The sequence below is a fragment of the Stenella coeruleoalba genome, assembly GCF_951394435.1.
Source record: "Stenella coeruleoalba genome assembly, chromosome: 1".
In the NCBI taxonomy this organism is placed as follows: domain Eukaryota; kingdom Metazoa; phylum Chordata; class Mammalia; order Artiodactyla; family Delphinidae; genus Stenella; species Stenella coeruleoalba.
This window is the reverse complement of record NC_137169.1, coordinates 19012648-19031275: the sequence shown is the minus strand read 5'-3', so window position 1 is coordinate 19031275 and position 18628 is coordinate 19012648. Positions and strand designations below refer to the sequence as shown.

The 18628-nt window shown below is 42.5% G+C and overlaps 2 protein-coding genes across 15 annotated transcripts in view; one reads left to right on the top strand and one right to left on the bottom strand.

The window, feature by feature from the left end:
• SRRM1 (serine and arginine repetitive matrix 1) overlaps positions 1 to 6003 on the bottom strand; it is a 29168-nt gene extending 23165 nt beyond the window's left edge. For 13 of the 14 annotated variants that reach the window (XM_079916932.1, XM_079916941.1, XM_079916938.1 and 10 more), the window contains exons 1-4: positions 5727 to 6003; positions 3030 to 3119; positions 2599 to 2721; positions 298 to 468 (exon numbers count right to left, since the gene is read on the bottom strand). In XM_079916932.1, the coding sequence (XP_079773058.1) occupies positions 298 to 468; positions 2599 to 2721; positions 3030 to 3119; positions 5727 to 5747 (405 nt within the window). In that variant the 5' untranslated portion in view covers positions 5748 to 6003. Of the gene's footprint in view, positions 1 to 297; positions 469 to 2179; positions 2564 to 2598; positions 2722 to 3029; positions 3120 to 5726 lie in introns of those variants that run through there. The other variant, XM_079916937.1, reaches the window with a different exon arrangement.
• Positions 5785 to 18289, top strand: LOC307175430 (uncharacterized protein; the record flags this gene model as incomplete). Its single annotated transcript, XM_079900534.1, has 2 exons — positions 5785 to 5937; positions 17856 to 18289. The coding sequence occupies 2 exons, from the start codon at positions 5785 to 5787 to the stop codon at positions 18192 to 18194; spliced, it is 492 nt and encodes a 163-aa protein (XP_079756660.1). The 3' UTR covers positions 18195 to 18289.
• Between the last annotated feature and the right edge of the window lie 339 nt (positions 18290 to 18628).

Genomic DNA, 18628 nt, shown 5'->3' with positions numbered 1-18628 from the left:
GATGTACTATACATACATACATATATATATACATACATATATATATATATATTTTTGTTTGTTTGTTTTAATTAAATCTACCAAATCATTGGACTCTGGAACAATGACATTCTAAACTCTCTGTTTGGGTAGCGGGGTGGGAGTGGGAGAAGTAAAGAACCAAAACTGAACGTTCAAATATATCACAGCAAAGGAAAACATAGTTATCCTAGCTGGGACATGTAAAATTTACAGCGTCTCAGCAGTCTGGATACTACTCTCTCAAATCAAACATTACGAAAAAGAAAAGGCCAGTACCTGTCTCTGTTTTATTTCTTCTTTCTTCAGTTCTAGGAAAGCAGAAGGGATTCCAGCGATGTTTTCTTGTGCACTTAAGAGCAGGGGCCACAGTTCTCCCATAAATTCTCTAGCATTTTTTCCATTCAAAAACCCAGTCAGGTTGATTTGCATCATTTTGGAGTCTGGATTCTGCAAAAAGACATGACAGGAAGAGAAACAGGTTACTTCAAAACAAACCAACTGACCAACCTAAAACTCATTTAAATTAGTATTTTTTAAGTCTATCATAGGGGCTTAGATACATATATATTCTTTACTATTTTAAAAATAGCTTTCCCTAGTAGTTTTTCAGCAATATAATCTCTAGCACAGATTACCAAATTCTCTCTCACTCTACCAAAAGCCATCAAGAGAGCCTGTTAATCCTTTGTGGATTTCGTAAGTATTTTTAGACTATGGCTGTTAGTGGGCCTTACATTTATTAACTTTAAAAACCATCATGGAACATCCACAAATTCTTGCATTTACTAATAAGGAAAGTGTTTGCTTGCCTGGAAATTTTCCCTCAATGAGAAATGGAAAAGTACATAAACTGTTCACTTCTCTCTAACACTGTAGATAGCTTTCTATAGAATATCTACTGTCCAGTTATGAAAACTAACAAGTTATGCATGCACTCTAACTTTTGAAGACTAAGCTGAAAGCCTGACTTCTACATAAGGAAAATCTATTATAACAATGCCTTGAATTCTCAACTGTCCACAAAGAGCTAAGAGGTCAAGATTTCTCAAAAATAACTGGATTTTTAAATGCTAAATCTGTTGGTCAAGCAACAAGGTCCATATAACAAGCACAGCTCAATAGCACAAAGCAAGTACAGATTCCAGGTGTCTTCAGTTTCTTCTTGGAACCTTGGGGGTTTGGAATCGCCAAGTCCCCTGTAGAGAAAGATGTTCCCTTGGCTTGCTTCCGACTCCCTACTGCAACTCAACCACCTTGAGTTTAATGTTATATCATTTATCTAAATTGCAAAAGACGAACAAGCAATAATGAGTACACAACCACAAAAAAAGAAAAGATTGTTTAAAAAAGTTCTAAACTTTAATCTCATGCTCACTACAAGGGGAATACTACCAGATACTTAGGTTTTTAAAATGCACTAAAATACAAATTAGTAAAGCATTTCTCTAATAAATTCTATCTTTAATCATCATTTAAAAAACGTTTTCCCATATTCCTGGTTTTCTAAGTAAAATGTATACATTTAAAAGGAAGCACTTTCTTAAAATTAAATAGTATTTGAAAGTATTCAAAATAAAACGTAATTACCAAATTGTATCTTAAAAATAGAAATACCTTATCAGTTGAAATGCCAACTGTTCTGTCAAAACACAAGGGCGAACTCTTTGGGAAAAGGATTAATGTAAAAGTAAATTCACATTGGTATATTTGCCAAAAGGTTATACGGTGCATCTTACTGTCCTTTGGGTTGTCGTGGCAAAATAGCAAACTATTTTATAATAAAACTGTTTTTAAACATCAATTCTATCGTCATCTCATATTATCTCACGTATGAAGAAAGGAACAATTACATTTACTGGCTCTAATAACACTGTCAATTTATTTCAGTCTGAAGTTTAACTACAATGTAAACAAAAAATTCTGTGCCTAAGATGTAAGTGATGACTAGCTGACATGCAGCTACAACTAAAAACTTTAGTTCCTTGATTATTTTAAAAACAATATCCAATCAAATCAGAATTGCCCCTCATGCTTCACATAAAAGTCCATCTCATAATAGTATTTTTAAAGAGCAGTGTATAGATTTACCCATTGCTCTTTCCTGTTTGTATTTTTTTTTGTTGTTGTTGTTGATGTTCGGCCACTTTACACAACTCACCTCCAAACACACACTGCATCATCAAGGGAGTTGGGTCAGAGCGACATTGGGACACTCACTCTGCTGTGACCTAATAAGGTGATGGTGCTATACTTCAGACGCAAGGAATAACTTCCATTTTGGTTCAGGCCTTTTAAATCATAAATCACATTATCATTAGAAAATTGCTGTCAAAGTAACTTAACATGTAACAGCAAAATTACAAACAATAAGTTTGATTTTTCACCTGTGTAGCTTTCAAAACTATGTACCTTCACTAAACTTCCAGCCTTAATAGTTGTTTACAAAGTGAATTCTTTTCACAACAAACATTGTAAAATAACCCTCCTATATTTGTACTCCATAGAAAAATTCAGTTTCCATAGATTCACAAAATTATGTCACATATTCAGAAATAAGAGCCATTTGTATATTATTACCTTCACTTCCAGCTGGTTGAATATAAACTCAATCACAACATCATCTTCAAACCCAAGGATTTCCGTTACTCGTTTTGTTATCCAAGGCTTTATAACCTCCAAATTTACTTTGCTCATGTCCACCTGATAAAACATGCAGGCAGTTATTATTGAATACAACTTCACAACCCTAAAAGAAAGCTCACATAAGAATTTTGTCTAATGAAGTTCCTTTTGGCTTATGAAATTCTTTTGTTTAGCATGGTACAATTTAGCTCATCCTTATTTGTTTGCCCTAGTCTCTGTGTGTGTGTTGTTGTGGCTAAAAGATGGAAAATGTTTAATTATAAATGTTTTCCTTAGTATTCATGTTACAGTCCATCTCCAAAACAACCAAAATGTTTGAATCAACCGTGCTATAAAGGTGTAGAACAGTTTATCCGAAAGAATACCTTTTTTTCTAGGCATTCTGCGAATTTCAGCTGCTTCAGTAGCTTCTTCTGTTTGTTGCTGAACCGATTATCCTGTTCTGCACTTGTTCCCTGCAGGAAGAGAAACACATTTCAATTAAGAGCTCAAAGTTAAATTCCTGCTTTTTATCAGCTAATGATGGCTATGACCTTTACAGCTGAAAGAGTAATCAAGTAAACAGAAACACCATCGCTAATATTCATAGGTACAAAATGTATACTCTTTTCACAACAGAGTTAACATTTTGAAAACTTGACTATTTAAAATTTACAAAACATGTGCTCACTGTAACAAGTCAAACAACATGCAGACTACAGCATAAACCTAACATCTCCTCCACAACCAAGTTAAGTTTGAGGTGTATCTTTTTCACCTCTTTCTATGCTAATAGACATTTAAGGGTTTTAAATGAAATACAGAAAATGCTAACACATACTTTTAAACAAGACCATTAAGTTTCATCCTCTTCTGAAAGCCAGTAGCATGCTTGCAAAATTATTGTGGCAATGCATATAAACAGGGGGAAAAGGAGAAAGAACAGCCTGAGACTATGTTGCTAGTTTTCACAACTTTCAGAACTTGGAATGCAGGAGAAATATAGGTTTACCTTAATAAACTCAATTTCTGTAAAGAAACTGGAAAAATGAGAGCTTACAAATACTACATTAGGACATCAAGTAATCACTAGTCTGAGTTTTGTCATTCCCACTGGCCCAATTAAATACGGAAATAGCTGGGTGTGATATGAAACCTACTGATTGGTTCACGGATTTGGCCACTGTCCCTTGGAAAGTGGTCAAGAAAATTCTTTTAGGAAGGTAAAGAACCTGTATTAGAATCCCAGCTCTGCCACTACTTAAGCCATATGACCTCAAAGTTACTTAACCTCTCCAGGAATGTTTCCTTACTTGCTAAAAACTGCCTTGCAGGGCTGTGTACATCAGAAATGATACACATATGGTAACTGGCATGTGGCAGAAGTCCAGCAAATGAAAGCTACTATTTCTACCTTAACTGAAAAATTCAGTTTACTACCTGAATGACAGTGTACTAAAAGGATAACTGCCCTAATATCTTTTAACTCAGAGCTTAAATCCAATCCAATCAACTCCTCTAGGGAACTGTAGGCAGTATATAAACACTGCACCCTTTTCTTCCAGATTTTTACCAACACTAAAAGCAAACCTCGTTTTTAAATTTGTCAGCCATCTTGCTCTTTTTCTTTTGGAATTCCTTTCCATAGGAAATAAAAAATCAAAAGAATAGGCTATGTTTCAAAATATTCCATTCAGACTACAAGAAATATTGAGTATTTACTACAAAATACTTTGATAGAAATTACAAAATGGAGAGTTCATCTGCAGTGTGAAAATTTGATAATCTCAATTGAAACTATCATTACATAAATAACCATAGTACTGTTTGCATAACCTAAGAACAGTCAAATAACTGTCTGCGTTAAGTCAAATGCCTGTAATAACACTCAAAACTTTAATGAAAACCTAGTTAGCACATTTAAAGTCAACTGAAAAGGAATTTCAATGCTGGTTTTGGAGTGTCTAGAGCTATCTTTACTAAAGTCCCGGTCTTCCCCTCTTCTAACTTTTCCTTTAAGAACACACATACAAACTGCATATTATATGCTCAGAGAATGGAAAGAGCCAACTTACATGACATATAGATTTTGACTTAGACCAACTGGTCTCTATACGGTCCGTTCTGCATTAAAAAGAATTTGCAGACTCTAGTCCTATTAGTGTCACTTGCCCACCCATCTAGATCTCGACTGGGTGCTCATTCCCTACAGGAGTGAAAAAGGGGACGAACAGGCTCCAGCACGCGCCCAATAAAGCACAGGCCCTCAGGGGCAACTACAACGAAAAAACGTCCCCGTCTGCAAGTGAGGCAACTTTCCTCCAGCGGACTTTCAAAAGAGTAAAACAAACGGGGAGGGTGAGGGGTGAGGGACGGTGAGCGGGAAGAAGAGTTGATCCACCCCGTTCCCCCGCCTCCATATACGCACATACTTTCTGTTGCACCCTCTGCCCCGAGAGTCTCAGATTCAAACGTTCTAACCACAAATTATCGGCGTTACCCTCCCTGAAGGGATATCAAATTGGGCGGGAGCTCCCGCGAACTCTGACCCCGAGCCTTCGCGAAGGCGTAGACCAGGAAGGGGGGGGGGGTCGGCGCCCGCTTTCTCAAGAAAAGCGGCTTAACGCTCCTTCCGGTCCACGCTCTCCTGGGGCGGTACCCCCAAACCCGTCCTCCCCAGGACCCTGCAGCCGCCGGTCACCTCAGGGTTTCCCTCCGGCCTCCCCCCAGGGACTTCCTCCTCGCGGGTCCGCTAGGCCCCAGGACCCGGCGACGCGCACGGCTCGGCCCGCAGGCCCCGCCAAGCAGGCGGGCGGGCGGCGAGGTACCGCTTCGGGCCATTCCCGCCGCCATTTTCCGGCGACCGTCGCCGCCGCGTAGTGGGGGACGATTCCGGAGGAGGAGACTGCGCAGGGGCGCACCGGTCCCCGCCGTAGGGCAGAGGGGAGCGTCCGTTGGCACCAAGGATCCTTAGGATCTTCGAAGCTTCCGCTCGCTGGCTACCCCGTCCCGAGCTCAGGCCTCCTTTCGGGCCTTACCGATAAGCCCCTCACCTCACCCCAGATCCCCGCGTTCCCACTTACGCGGAAGAATCCCGCGTCCATCTTGCTGCCTCGCTCGGAGATCGCTCCCTATCCCAAGATGCACCGCGCCGCCGCGACGGAGGGCGGGACCGGCAGGGAAAGCCGAGCGCCGGGACGCAGAGCGCGCCGCTCCACCCGACCCACCAGCCGACACGAGGCCGCGCCTGCTCAGTGTGGCGAGCGCCCGGCACGCGTGCGCACGCGCGTTCAAGTAGGCGGGCTGCTACCAGGCTCAGAACCTCCCCAGTGGCCAGTCCGGGAGGAAAGCCTCGCGATCGCAACCAATGAGGGGGGGGCGGCGGGGGGGAGACAGAGATAGAGACAGAGAGAGGACAGAGAGAGAGCGAGAGAGACAGAGAGAGAGAGAGAGAGAAAGAGAGAGAGAGAGAGAGAGAGAGAGAGAGAGAGAGTGTGTGTCGTCGGGTCGCCCCGCCCTGCGAATCCTTTTGTGGAGCTCAATCGGCCTTGTTCCCGGAGCGTGAATTGACCCATCCTTCCACCCGTAGTGGCGGAGGCCTCCCGCCCTGGGGGACCCATGGAGCGATTGAAGAGAAAAGCTGTTACCTCAGAGTGACGCTAGTGGGGCCGCCCGTGTCGTTATGAAAGTTGTGACTGTGTTGTTTTTACGAGTTTGCCAGTTACGGAGATCGGCCCTGAAGTAGCCGAGCTATGCAGTATGAGTGAAATCTGCATTCTGGCCCTGCTCTCGGCTTTCCGTCCCGTCTCCGCACAACTCCTTAGCTTTGGGGAGAAGCTGGAACTGTGGTTTAGATGAATTTCGGTTTCGGCTGCCGTGTCCCCACGCTAGCGGGCAGGAAGCTGAGGAGAAACGTGGCCCCCGGACAGAGCCTGACGGAGAAGCGGCCTGCCTCCAGGCCTCGGGGCCCTCGGAGCCCTCGGCCTCCGCCTCGGTGGCCCAGCTCTGCCTCCCCAGCGCCCTGCTCCGGCAGCGAGGGCTCCGGCATCGGATGCCTTCTGCCAGACTTGCCCTAAGCGCTCTCTTTTTCTCTGAGAGGGAGCATGTGACCGTTCTCTGACCATCTTTTGTAAAATACCCCCCACCACACACGCACACGCAAGCACTCTGGCCTCCCTTTCCTGCTTTTTGTTCATAGCGCTCATCTTGAAACTATGTGTTTACACTTGTGGAATACCAACTGCCTCCTAACAACGTCATAGATTTCCAGCTCAGGTCTCTCTCCCGAGCTTCAAACATGTATCGGCAGCGTCCTCCTGGACGTTTCCACTTGGATAGACGGCTCCTGGTTCCTCCTCCTGTCTCCCGAACACCCTCCACCCCGCCAAAAACCGACCCGCTCCTCCCAAAGTCTTTCCTGCCTCGGTTGATGGCAGTATCTTTCCTTTTCTTTAAGACACAAGCCTTGGTTTCGTTCTTGACTCCTCTTCCTCTTATACCCCGGTTCCAAACTGTCAAGAACCCGTTCTGCTATCATCCCGCTTCAAAGCACTGTCATCTTTGGCCTGAACTTCTGCCCTGGGCTCCTAACTGGTCTCCCTGCTTCTGCCCTTGCCACTCAGCATCTATTCTAAATGCAGCAGAGTGATCCCGTTAGAAAACCTTAGGCGTATCATTCTTAAGCTCAAAACCTCCCTATTAATAGTCCCTTATTTTTCTCAGAGCAAAAGTGGAATCCGACCTGATGCTCCCCTATTTCTTCTTTGATCTCATCTAGTACCCTAACACTGGTCACTGCTTGAACTTCTTAAGCTAGCTCCTGCCTCAAGACCTTTGTAGTGGTAACTTTTGCTCTTCCCCCCAGATAGCTACTTGCAAATTTCAAGGTTTTACTCAAGTATCACTTACTCAATGAGGCTACCCTGACTGCCCCATTGGAAATTGCTCACATACTCTCTCTACATCCCTGATGTCTCGCTCTCTCTCTCTCTCTTTTTTTTTTTTTTTTGGCTGCGTTGGGTCTTAGTTGTGGCACACACCATCTTTTTGTTGTGGCTCGGGGGCTCTTCCTTGCGGTGCGTGGGCTTCTCTCTCGTTGCGTTGAGCAGGCTCCAGAGCGCGTGGGCTCTGTAGTTGCCACACACGGGCCTAGTTGCCCCATGGCACGTGGGATCTTAGTTCCCTGACCAGGGATTGAACCCGCGTCCCCTGCATTGGAATGCAGATTCTAAACCATTGGACCACCAAGGAAGTCCCCCACTGATGTCGCTTAATCTACTGTTTTTCCCCATAGCATTTATCACCTTCTAGTATTTGTTTACCTATTTTTAATGTGTTTATTATCTGTTCCCCACACTAGAATGTAAGCTCCATAAAGTCAGGGCGTCTGTCTTTTTTGTACACTGATATGGCCCTAGCACCTAGAACAGTGTCTGGCACATAGTACAGGCTCAAATAAATTTTGCTGAATGAACAAAAGCTTTGCCAGAGGGTCGAAGATGGGGAAGTAACTGGTTTCCACATAACAAGCCAGTTAACCAGATGGGACTATGAAATCACAATGCACATCTTATTACTATTCTCGATGATTCTGATTAGTCGTTCTGTTTTACCCTTCCTTCACTGTTTCTGTTCTTTTGCTGCCAATCTTGTAAATGCTGGTTTTCTTTCTGGTTCTGTCATTGACTCTTTTGTCATTTCCCTCAAAAAAGGTGACCTATCCGTCCTCTCTTGGTTTCAATTACCTTTTTGTCTCTCAAACCTGTATATATCAGGCACAGGTCCACCCCAGACCTATATTTTCAACTTCCTGCTGACATTCGCTTGGATGTCTGTAGGCACCTCCAACTGAATTCATCTACCCATCTCACCCTCTTTTCCCATTCTCAATGAGTGAGCACACGTTCCTCCTTGTCATCGTTCTTCTCTTCACACTCTATAACCATCACATCTTGCCTTTTCACCTCAGTCAACTTCTTTCTGGCCCCGTTGCCTCTTGAATTCAGGCAGTTTGGGTTATTGTCTGGATCATTGCACTGACCTATTAACCATTTTCCCTGCCTTCAGGGTTGATGTCTCCATCCTATATCCAGAGTGATTTTCCAAGATGATAATCTTGATTCTTTCACTCCCTTGTTTAAAACTCATCGGTGGCTTCTCAGTTGTCCTCCAGATAAAGCCCAAACTAGTTACTGTGACTTACAAAGTCCTTTATGATTTGTCTACTGCTCCCTTCTCCAGACTCATCTCCTGAGTTAATCTGCTCCCTCTCCCCGTGTCTCACTTCTTTTTTTTTTTTTTTTTGCTTTAAGCTTTAATTAAATATCACCTATTTCTGTGATAGCAACATCTATATAAATAACATGAGGCCAATAAAATTGCATAGGATTCTGAAAGTCAAACTAGTCTCTATCTCCCTAGTATTGTCACAACACTAAGAAGCCAAAAGGAGAAGAAACATAGTATCAGGAGCAATTTGTTTTGTACATCTCACATGGTACAGTTTGTGATAGGTTTATGGAAAAGTCAGGTTGCCCTTCTTTTTTTTTTTTTTTTTTTTTGCCGTATGCGGGCCTCTCACTGTTGTGGCCTCTCCCATTGCGGAGCACAGGCTCCAGACGCGCAGGCTCAGCGGCCATGGCTCATGGGCCCCCAGGCGCTCCGCGGCATGTGGGATCTTCCCGGACCGGGGCACGAACCCGTGTCCCCTGCATTGGCAGGCGGACTCTCAACCACTGCACCACCAGGGAAGCCCGCCCTTCTTTTTTTTGACATTTGTTTTCTTTTATCAACATAGATGTCGGTTGCTTTTTTTTTTATACAGCAGGTTCTTATTAGTCATCAATTTTATACACATCAGTATATACATGTCAATCCCAATCGCCCAATTCATCACACCACCATCCCCACCCCCACGGCATGTCTCACTTCTAAACTGCAGCCACACTGAACTACAGACACGAGTCTAATGATGAACAGGTGAGGTTTCAAAAGTCAGTTTTTTGTCTGTAAGTTGGTAAGCCAAAAGAGACTAAGAAGTGACTCAAATGTCACATCCTCAGGTGAGACTTTCCTGAGCAGCCTTCCAGAAAACAGCAGAACCCTTGCCACCACCCATCCTACCTTGCTTTATTTTTTCTTCATAGTACCTGACATTGTTATCTATTTTGTTTACATGCTTACTGTCTTTGCCCTCTTAAAAAAAAAAAAAAAGCTCTATGAGGGCAAAAATCTTGGCCATCTTGTTCACCACCAAAGCCTTAGCGTCCGAACAGCATCTAGCACATTCTTGGAGGTCCACAGATATTTGTTGAATGAATGTATGAGTGAGAGTCTAAGGCTCAGTCACCAAAAGCATTTCTACCAATGAGTGAGTCTGGTCTTTGAAATATAACCATTGATTCTCTACGGAAAAGTTCACATTGAAAAATCTGCTGAGGCAGAGAAGGCTCCTCCCTAGAGGTGCAGTGGAGAACTACAATACTTGGCAGTGAAGGTATTTGCAGACACCATCTCCTATAAACTCTGATTCTGTGCAGATCAAAATGGGCCTTAAAGCCAAGAAGCCATCCCCAGGGTGGCTCTTTGCTATACCTGGTCTTTAAGTCCTCAAACTGAACTTCCAAAAGCTAATAGGCATCCAGCCTTGCTGCTGATCCTCTAGGTATAGGCTCCATTTCCTCTACTGCTTTTCCTCATTGCTTGTTGATTGCTGTTAATGGTATAGGGGTTTCATTTGTTGCCTATTGTCCCTGTCCTCTAGACTCACTCCTACTGAAAATACATTCACCGCTGTGCTCAAAGACACCTTCCAGAGTAAAATGTATCAGCTTTTATCCATCAGTCATTTTTATCTCCGTTATGAGATTATTTTAGTCTATAGCTTGTTTGGTAAATTTGTTTCATTTTGAGATTGATGAAGAAATGTTTTGGGAATAAAGGAAAATAAAAGCTTAGTTGAATTTATCAATAATAGATCAAGCTGTCAAACTATAAGAAGATTTCTGTTTGTGTTTGCATATATAAATATCTAACGTAAAAGACATAGAAATAGCAACCTGGGGTTTTCTGAACCTCACACTTTCCTAGTCTAATAGCAAGGCTCACTAGATGGCGATCTACCCTTTCAGGATAATATACCTCTTTGGCCAGGACTTGTTTCTAGAAATAAGTAAATTATCACAAAGACATATGGTTTGATTTATTGTTTTTTACTGAGCCCTTACTCTGTGCTCAGCATGGTATTCTTAGATGTAGTAAGAGATACAAAGGAAGTTTAAGACAGTCCTCAGAGAACTTATAGCCAGAAAGATAACAGCAACAGGCAAAGAAGAAAACTGTAACTGTCTGCTTTCTAGCCCTTAGAAGCTCCTCCACAGATACTATGTTCAGACATTGTGTCGGCACATTTTTGAAAGAAGGGCTTGAAGGACAACAGAAGTGTCCGTCAGATGGGGAATAGGAGCCATAATTAGGAGAATTCTCTTTCCCATCTATGTTTTCTTGTGTTTCGATGACAGTATCTTTCTTTTATGTAGGGCCTCAAAATAATAGCACTTGCCCTTTTGTGGGGCATACTATGTCAGGCTTCATGTTAATGCTTTAAATGCCTTAGATAACTCAGTCCTCGCAATAATACCTAGTAGGTTGTTATGGGCTGAATTTTGTCCTCCCAAAATTCAATGTTAGAGTCCTAACCCCAGGTACCTCATAATGTGATTGTATTTGGAGATAGGGTCTCTAAAGAGATAATTAAGTTAAAATGAGGTCATTAGGTGGGCCTTAATCCAATACCATTGGTGCCCTTATAAGAGGAAATTAGGACACAGACACATATAGAAAGAAGAACATGTGGCCATCTACAAGCCAAGAAGAGAGGTTTCAGAAGAAACCAACCCTGCCAACACCTTGATCTCAGACTTCTAGCCTCCAGAATTCAAGAAAAAAAATGTCTGTTGTTTAAATCAACCAGCCTGTGTTACTTTGTTGGAGCAGCCCTCGCAAGCTAATGCAGAGGTATTATCTCCATTCTAAAGATGAGTAAAGTGAGACTGAGGAAGGAGAAGTTAGTTGTCGAAAATCACACAGCCAGCATATAACAGAACTCAAGTTCAGGGTTTGGTTTATCGCTGAGGGCTGAGACCACAACATTACAAACGACTTGACACTGAGGGAGGGAATGTAGACAGACCTTATCCTACCGGTCAGTGAGTAAGCAAACAAGCCTCCTCAGTCTGGTCAGTGAATGCCTCCCAGTCTCACCCAGGTGAGAGGAAGGGAAAGCCAGAGAGGCCTGGCTCAACTTTCTTCACCTTTGGGCTCAGAACTCTTCTGGCAGTGGTGGCCATAAGTGGCCAGTGATGCAAATCATTCTTGACTTCATTTAAAATGAGCCACAACTCCTGTCATTCTAAGAGGTCTTTCTTTTTTCTCTTTATCCCCCATACCCAAATTCCCTAGCTGGGCAGGGTCCTTATCACATTGTCTTGTAAATGTAGGGCTGGCTAGAAAACAGCCACAGGGAAGTCAGCAAATATAAATTTGGATCACACACCTTCCCTTTCGGCCTCGGGGAGTGGCTGAGGGGCTGTGGTCCAGTGACCCATGGGCAATGGATAAAGACATTCAGGCCAGGTGTAGAGTGTATGAATTATGACTTGACCCACTGCTTACATCCCAAGGAGGGTCACCGTGTCATCAACAAATCAGGATTGTCTAACTTAAACGAACCTACAACCAGATGAGTGGGGGTGGTAGAGCCAGCATGTGCACTCATCATATCTAGACACCTACTCCCACAGTAGGAGTGCCTGTCATTCCTCCACTCTCCTAAGGTCCAGGCAGCAGCTGGAAAAAGGCTGAGGAGCTTCCATACCTGCAAGGCAACTCATGGACCATCACAGGCACCCAATATAGGTTGAGATGCTATGGGCTTCAACCTCATGCCAAAGAAGTATGTATAAATGTAAAGTGAATTAATAGAAATGTTAGTCTAGAATAGGTAGATTAGACATTTTATATTGGAAGTCTTTTGTTATATTAAATAATCCTATAATAAAAAATACAAAAATTTTAAAAGGCTACCTCTGGTTTGTTTCTATTTCTTATATAAAGCCAACTAAGTGAATACAAAACAATTCACTGCACAGACACTCTGTGGTTTGACACCCTAGAGTTGTTCTTTCCTAGAGGCCTAATTTTTATTTCCTGAACATTTAAGAGACACACCTGGACTGTTCTTCCTGCTTCACCCCAAGCTCCTCAAGATGGTGAATCTGGGCAGCCTGATTAAAAAAATGTAGATTCCTGGGCCTCACCCCCAGAGTTGCGATCTCTGTGGAAGGCAGGAATCTGCATTTTGAATAAACATCCCCAGGAAATTCTGATAGGGAATCTTACTTTGGGAAACACCGTTTTGATTTTTCACTAAGAAGACCCTGAGAGCTGATTCTGAGAGCCAGAATCCTCTGCTTTAGACTCTCAGGATAGTTTACGTCCCATTACCAGTTTTCCCCTGGTAAATCTTTGCAGAGCTCCACAACGATAGGCCAGTGCTTACTATATCCTCCAGAGGCTCCTTCTACATATAGTCCAACCCTCACCCTCCCACAGCTTTCTCTTCTTGTGGAGTAAACATAATTTCTCCAGGGTGGCTCTGGAGGGACTGCGGAGCCATCAAAGCCCCCTGTCTCAAACCTCAGAGAAGACTGGGGGCCTCTGACCCAGATAATGGACCCCTCACAGTTGCAGACCACTGCCAAATACCCCCTTTCAGTTGCAACTGGAAAACTGTGTCCACCTCTTGGTGAGTACAGAGCCAAAAGACACGACAAAGCCAAAGATCAGAAGAGAGGATTGATTACTTGCAGCAAGTAAGGAGAACACACTGGGGATCTTTCCTAAAGCAGCATGTCCCAGAACAGTAAAGTTGGGGAAGTTTTAAGCTGAGGGTACATGCATATTTATGAAGGGGCTTGGACAGTTGACAGAGTCCAAACTTTAGTTGATTGAAGTCACCAGGGTCAGTAAAGGTCAACATCATCGTCCCTTAGTTTCCGGTTGATCTGGTGGTTGAGTGCTTCAGGCTAACCTTTACCACTGAAAGATAACTGGGAGTCTTCACAACTGATATGTTATCTTTGCTATTGTTACTTCTCTTGCCTGATAGCAGGTAAGGTTTCTGCATTCTTTTGTTCCCTTAAAATCATTAATTACTGAGACCTGTTCAAGGGCAAGCATTGTAGACAGGATTAGATCACAAATGGCATCAGACCGAAATTCTCTGGACCACCCAGTTCCAGAAACTGCCCTGGAGACATTCCGGACCACCCAGTTCCAGGAACTGACCTGGGGACTTTGAACCCAGCCCAGCCTTCCCGCCTTTCGAGGGGCGGGACTAACGGTCCCCCAGGATACCCGAAAAGACCACCAAATAAGGAATACCCTGCGCCCTCCCAGATTCACCACACCCCTTTCCCTTCTTCCCCTATAAAGTCTTGCCCAACCCTCGCCCGGGTGTGACTTCTCTGGCCCCATTCCCTCGGACCAGTGAACCTCGCGCGGGAGCGCACCCTAATAAAGCTCACTTGAAGCTTTCCTCTGTTTCGCGGTGCCGTTTGTTAAGATCCGACCTTACAACTATCAGCTCTCTAAGAACGGGTGTCTCAAGTCTGAGCTCCACTTGACAGTCTTGTTTCTGGGAATATTACCCCCAAACTGGGTTTGCCTCTTGGTGGGTGTCAAGCCAATAGACACAACCAAGCCAAAGATTGGGAGAAGGAGGGATTTATTATTACTTGCAGCAAGTAAGGAGAACACCGGGGATCTTGCCCAAAGCAGTGGCTCCCGAAACAGCAAAATTGGGGATGTTTTTTGTTTGTTTGTTTGCTTTTTAATAGGTGAACCAGATATTTGCATGTTTGATCACATAAAGAAAATATCCATATAGTTAAAAAATGTTATCAGTTGTATAGTATAGATGCCATATAACAAATGTCTACGGGGTTCATCTGAAATTCTTTAACACTACGGACAGAATATAAACCCAAGTTAGGGTGAAAGCTATTCTTTCCGCAAGCACTTATGCACATCTTTTAAGATCGTCTAGGACAAGTTTGTAACAATGATAATAATACCAAGAATAACGATGATGGTGGTAACAGCTCACATTTATTGAGTTTTTAGCATATGTCAGAGCTGTTCTAAGTATTTTACATGAATTTATTTAATCCTTACACCAACGTTATGAAGTTAGAACCGTTACCTTCAAAACTGGGGAAGTTTTAAGCTAAGGGTATATTCATATTCATGAGGGGGCTTGAGCAGAGGAGAACTCAGCATAGAATTGGGGCAAAGGTTAACAGAGTCCAAGCTTTGGTTGATTAAAGTCAGGAGGATCAACATCACCCATCCTCCATGTGGGTGGGGACCTTACTTCCTGCAGAACTCAAAGATATATTATTATATATAAGATCATTAATTACTGAGACCTGTTCAAGGGCAAGCATTGCAGCCAGGCTTAGATCACAAAATGGCTTAGGCCAAAATGGGTTCTCTTAGGTTGAGAAAGCCATTCCTGGTTCTCTTTCTCCAGGGACCCCCTAACCTAATCTGCTTACAAACGTTGCCTTGAAATTCAGGGTTATTTCTCCAGGATATCTGAACCTCTAGAAATATTCTACCACATTGATAGATGGTCCTCTGTGATCACTCTGGTGTGAACTGAACGCAGATCACTTTCCCCCCTGCCCCGCCCATGGACATTTGTGAATCCAAACATGTGTATTGTGTCTGCCATAAACTTCTGACTTGTGATGCCATCTTCCTGGGAAAGGGAAGTGTTTGAAGCTTTGATTCACAAAAATTGGGTGGGAAAGAAGGGTTGAGTCCTATTTAGATCTCTTGGGTTGTTATGAAGGTTGCTAAAGAAAATTGGGTTTTATAGATAATTTAGTTAATAGCATATGTTCCAAGGGAAAAGGCTTTTTAGTGGGCCAAATAAAAAAATTTGCTCCAGGGACTTCCCAGTGGTTAAGACTCTGTGGTTCCAATGCAGGGGGTGAAGTTCCATCACTGGTTGAGGAATAAGATCCTACATGGCCAAAAGATTAAAAAAAAAATTACTCCATTATGGAAAAAAGAAAATGGATAGACAATCATTGTTTGATCAGATAAAGAAAAAAGGATTTCTAGACTCTTGGTAGAAGATGCTCAGACTCTCAGATAGAAGTCAGTTGGGTAGGTGAGTAGCTAGTTTCCAGAATAAGTCTTAATCCCATTAAAATTCATCAGAAACTTGTTTTAAACATTTTATCAGAAATTTTGCTTTTGTTTCTCCTAGAGGAAAGCTGTGAATTAGATCCCACAGAAGCATTTTTCCCTAGATCAAGTTTGGGACAATTTATCTTTTACTATGATTAAATAAGTTTATATTTCTAAAATGTTTAGCGTAGTCCTTGGTATATACAAAACTTTAGAAGTCTTTGAGAGAGAGAAGAGGAAGAGAAAGAGAGAAGAAAAGAAGAAAGAGAAAGTTATTAGAAGCTACATATCTCTCTTTTTAAGCCTTAGCGCTTAACTCTTGTTAAGAAAAACTTCAAAATTTGGAAATAGGCTAAAAGGAATTATTGCATTTCTTTTTAATATTCTGGGGTATTGCCTAGCAGGTCCTATCAGTGATTATCCAGTTCTTTAGAGGAGTGTACTTTCATTTCATTTATTATTTACTATTGATTAAAACATGTAAAAACTCTGAAAGCCTAGATGTTAATTTGTAGAAGACTGAGAGCAATGCAAATGCTTTTTGTCCAATGGCAATACAAAAAAAATTTTACCAGAAAAGATAGCCACAAAGATTATGGTTTTATTGCCCTTTGGGCATTAATTTGTTTTCTTTTTTTTCCTGATTTTCAGTCTTTCATTCTCTCTGTTGAGATGATATCCATTGATCTGTTTTTTTTGTTTTGTTTTGTTTTGTTTTTTCCCCCTGGCCACACCACACAGCGTGCAGGATTTCAGCTCCCCGACCAGGGATTGTACCCAGGCCACAGCTGTGAAAGCCCGGAATCCTAACCACTAGGCCACCATGGAACTCCCATCCATTGATCTGTTTCTAAGTTCACTGATCATTTCCTTGGTTGTATCCAACCTAATGTTGATCACATCCAAAGCGTTTTTGATTGTGGATACTGTATTTTCAGTTTGGGGATTTCCATTCTTTCTTTCTTTCTTTTTTTTTTTAATAGTTTCCAAATCTCTCCTGAAATTTCCTATGTCTTCAGTCACTATGTAGATCTTCTCCTGTAGACTCTAACAAATTTATCAATTTTATCTCAAATTCTTTGTCTGCTAGCTCCAATGTCTGGGTCATTTGTGGGTATCTTTATATTGACTGATCTTTCGCTTTATTACAGGTCACAGTTTCCTGTTTTGTTGAATGTCTAATAATTTTATTATGTATTTGACATTGTGGATGATATGTCATAGAAACTGTATTCTGTTATCTTCCTCTGAAGAATGTTGTTTTATTCTAGCAGGCAGTTAAATTACTGACAGATCACTTTGACCATGCTTTGTTAGGCAGGTACATTTCAGGAATTGGGGTCTCACAAAGAAAGGAGAGAAATAATAGGGCAAAAATAAGTTTTTGAAGAAATACTAGCCAAAAATTTGGTTTAAAAAACAGTACCCAAAGATCCAGGTAGCTCAACAAAACTTAAGGAGGATAAAGTCAAAGAAAACCACACCTAGGCACATCATTATCAAATTGTTGAAAATCAAAAATAAAGAGAAAATATTTAAAGCAGCAAGAGAAAATTGTTGCATTGCAAATAGGGGAGCAAAAATAGTTGCATTGCAAATAGGGGAGCAATGGTAAGAATGACAACTGATTTCTTACTGGATTGGAAGCTAGCAGATGTTGGAACTACATCTTTAAAGGGCTCGAGAAAAAAGAAAAGTCAACCTAGAATTCTATATCTAGTAAAAATATTTTTCAAAACTGAGAGTGAAATCAAGATGTTTTCTGATAAATCAAAGCTGAACCGATTTTTCACCAGCAGACACTCACCACAAGAAATTCTAAAGGAAATTAAGTAGGTTGAAAAGGAGTGATAACAATTGGAAATTTAGATCTATAGAAAGGAAGGAAGGGGGGCTGAGTTCCCTCCCTGTTGGTTGTTTGGCCTGGGGTGACTCAGCACTGGAACCCACAGGGTCCTTGGTGGAGCTGGTGGTGGACTCCAGGAGGGCTCAGGCCAGGGAGTGCTTCCCAGAACTTCTGCTGCCAGTGTCCTTGTCCCTGCAGTGAGCCACAGCTGACCCCTGCCTCTGCAGGAGACCCTCCAACACTAGCAGGTGATAAGAATGGAGGTGAGCCTGATGATGCTGAACTGGTAAGGCTCAGTAAGAGGCTGGTGGAGAATGAGGTGCTCAAGGCTGTCCAGCAGTATCTGGAAGAAACACAGAACAAAAACAAGCCAGGGGATGGGAGCTCTGTGAAAACTGAAGAGGCTGATAAGAATGGCACTGACAGTGGCAATAACAGGAAATGAGACCTGAAGGCAGGCAGGCCCCCGCCGTGAGACGCATCCGTGAGAAGCATCCCTGCTCCTTCTGCCCAGTCAATGGGCTAATCTGCATTGTGCTGTTTAAGAGTGTGTCTCTTGTCCAATCTGTGGAGATTGCCTAACGCTTTCATGATTGATGTGTTTGCATTCCTGAAACACAACAGAAGAAAAATGGAGTGCTGGGACTATCAGAGGAAATTAATTTATGAAGGAAGAATGGCACTGGTTTCAGTTGCCCTCAGCCGGGGCTGTGGGAGAGAGGAGTTTGTGTTATGCCTCGTGGACTCAAATTAAAGGCCATGGAAGGGGCCTTGCTGTAAATGGAATACTGCCATTTATATTGCTTAGCAAGGCATTTGACTACTTTATCTGAGGCCAAAACATACACAGAGCTAACGAGTGCTACGATTAAAATGATC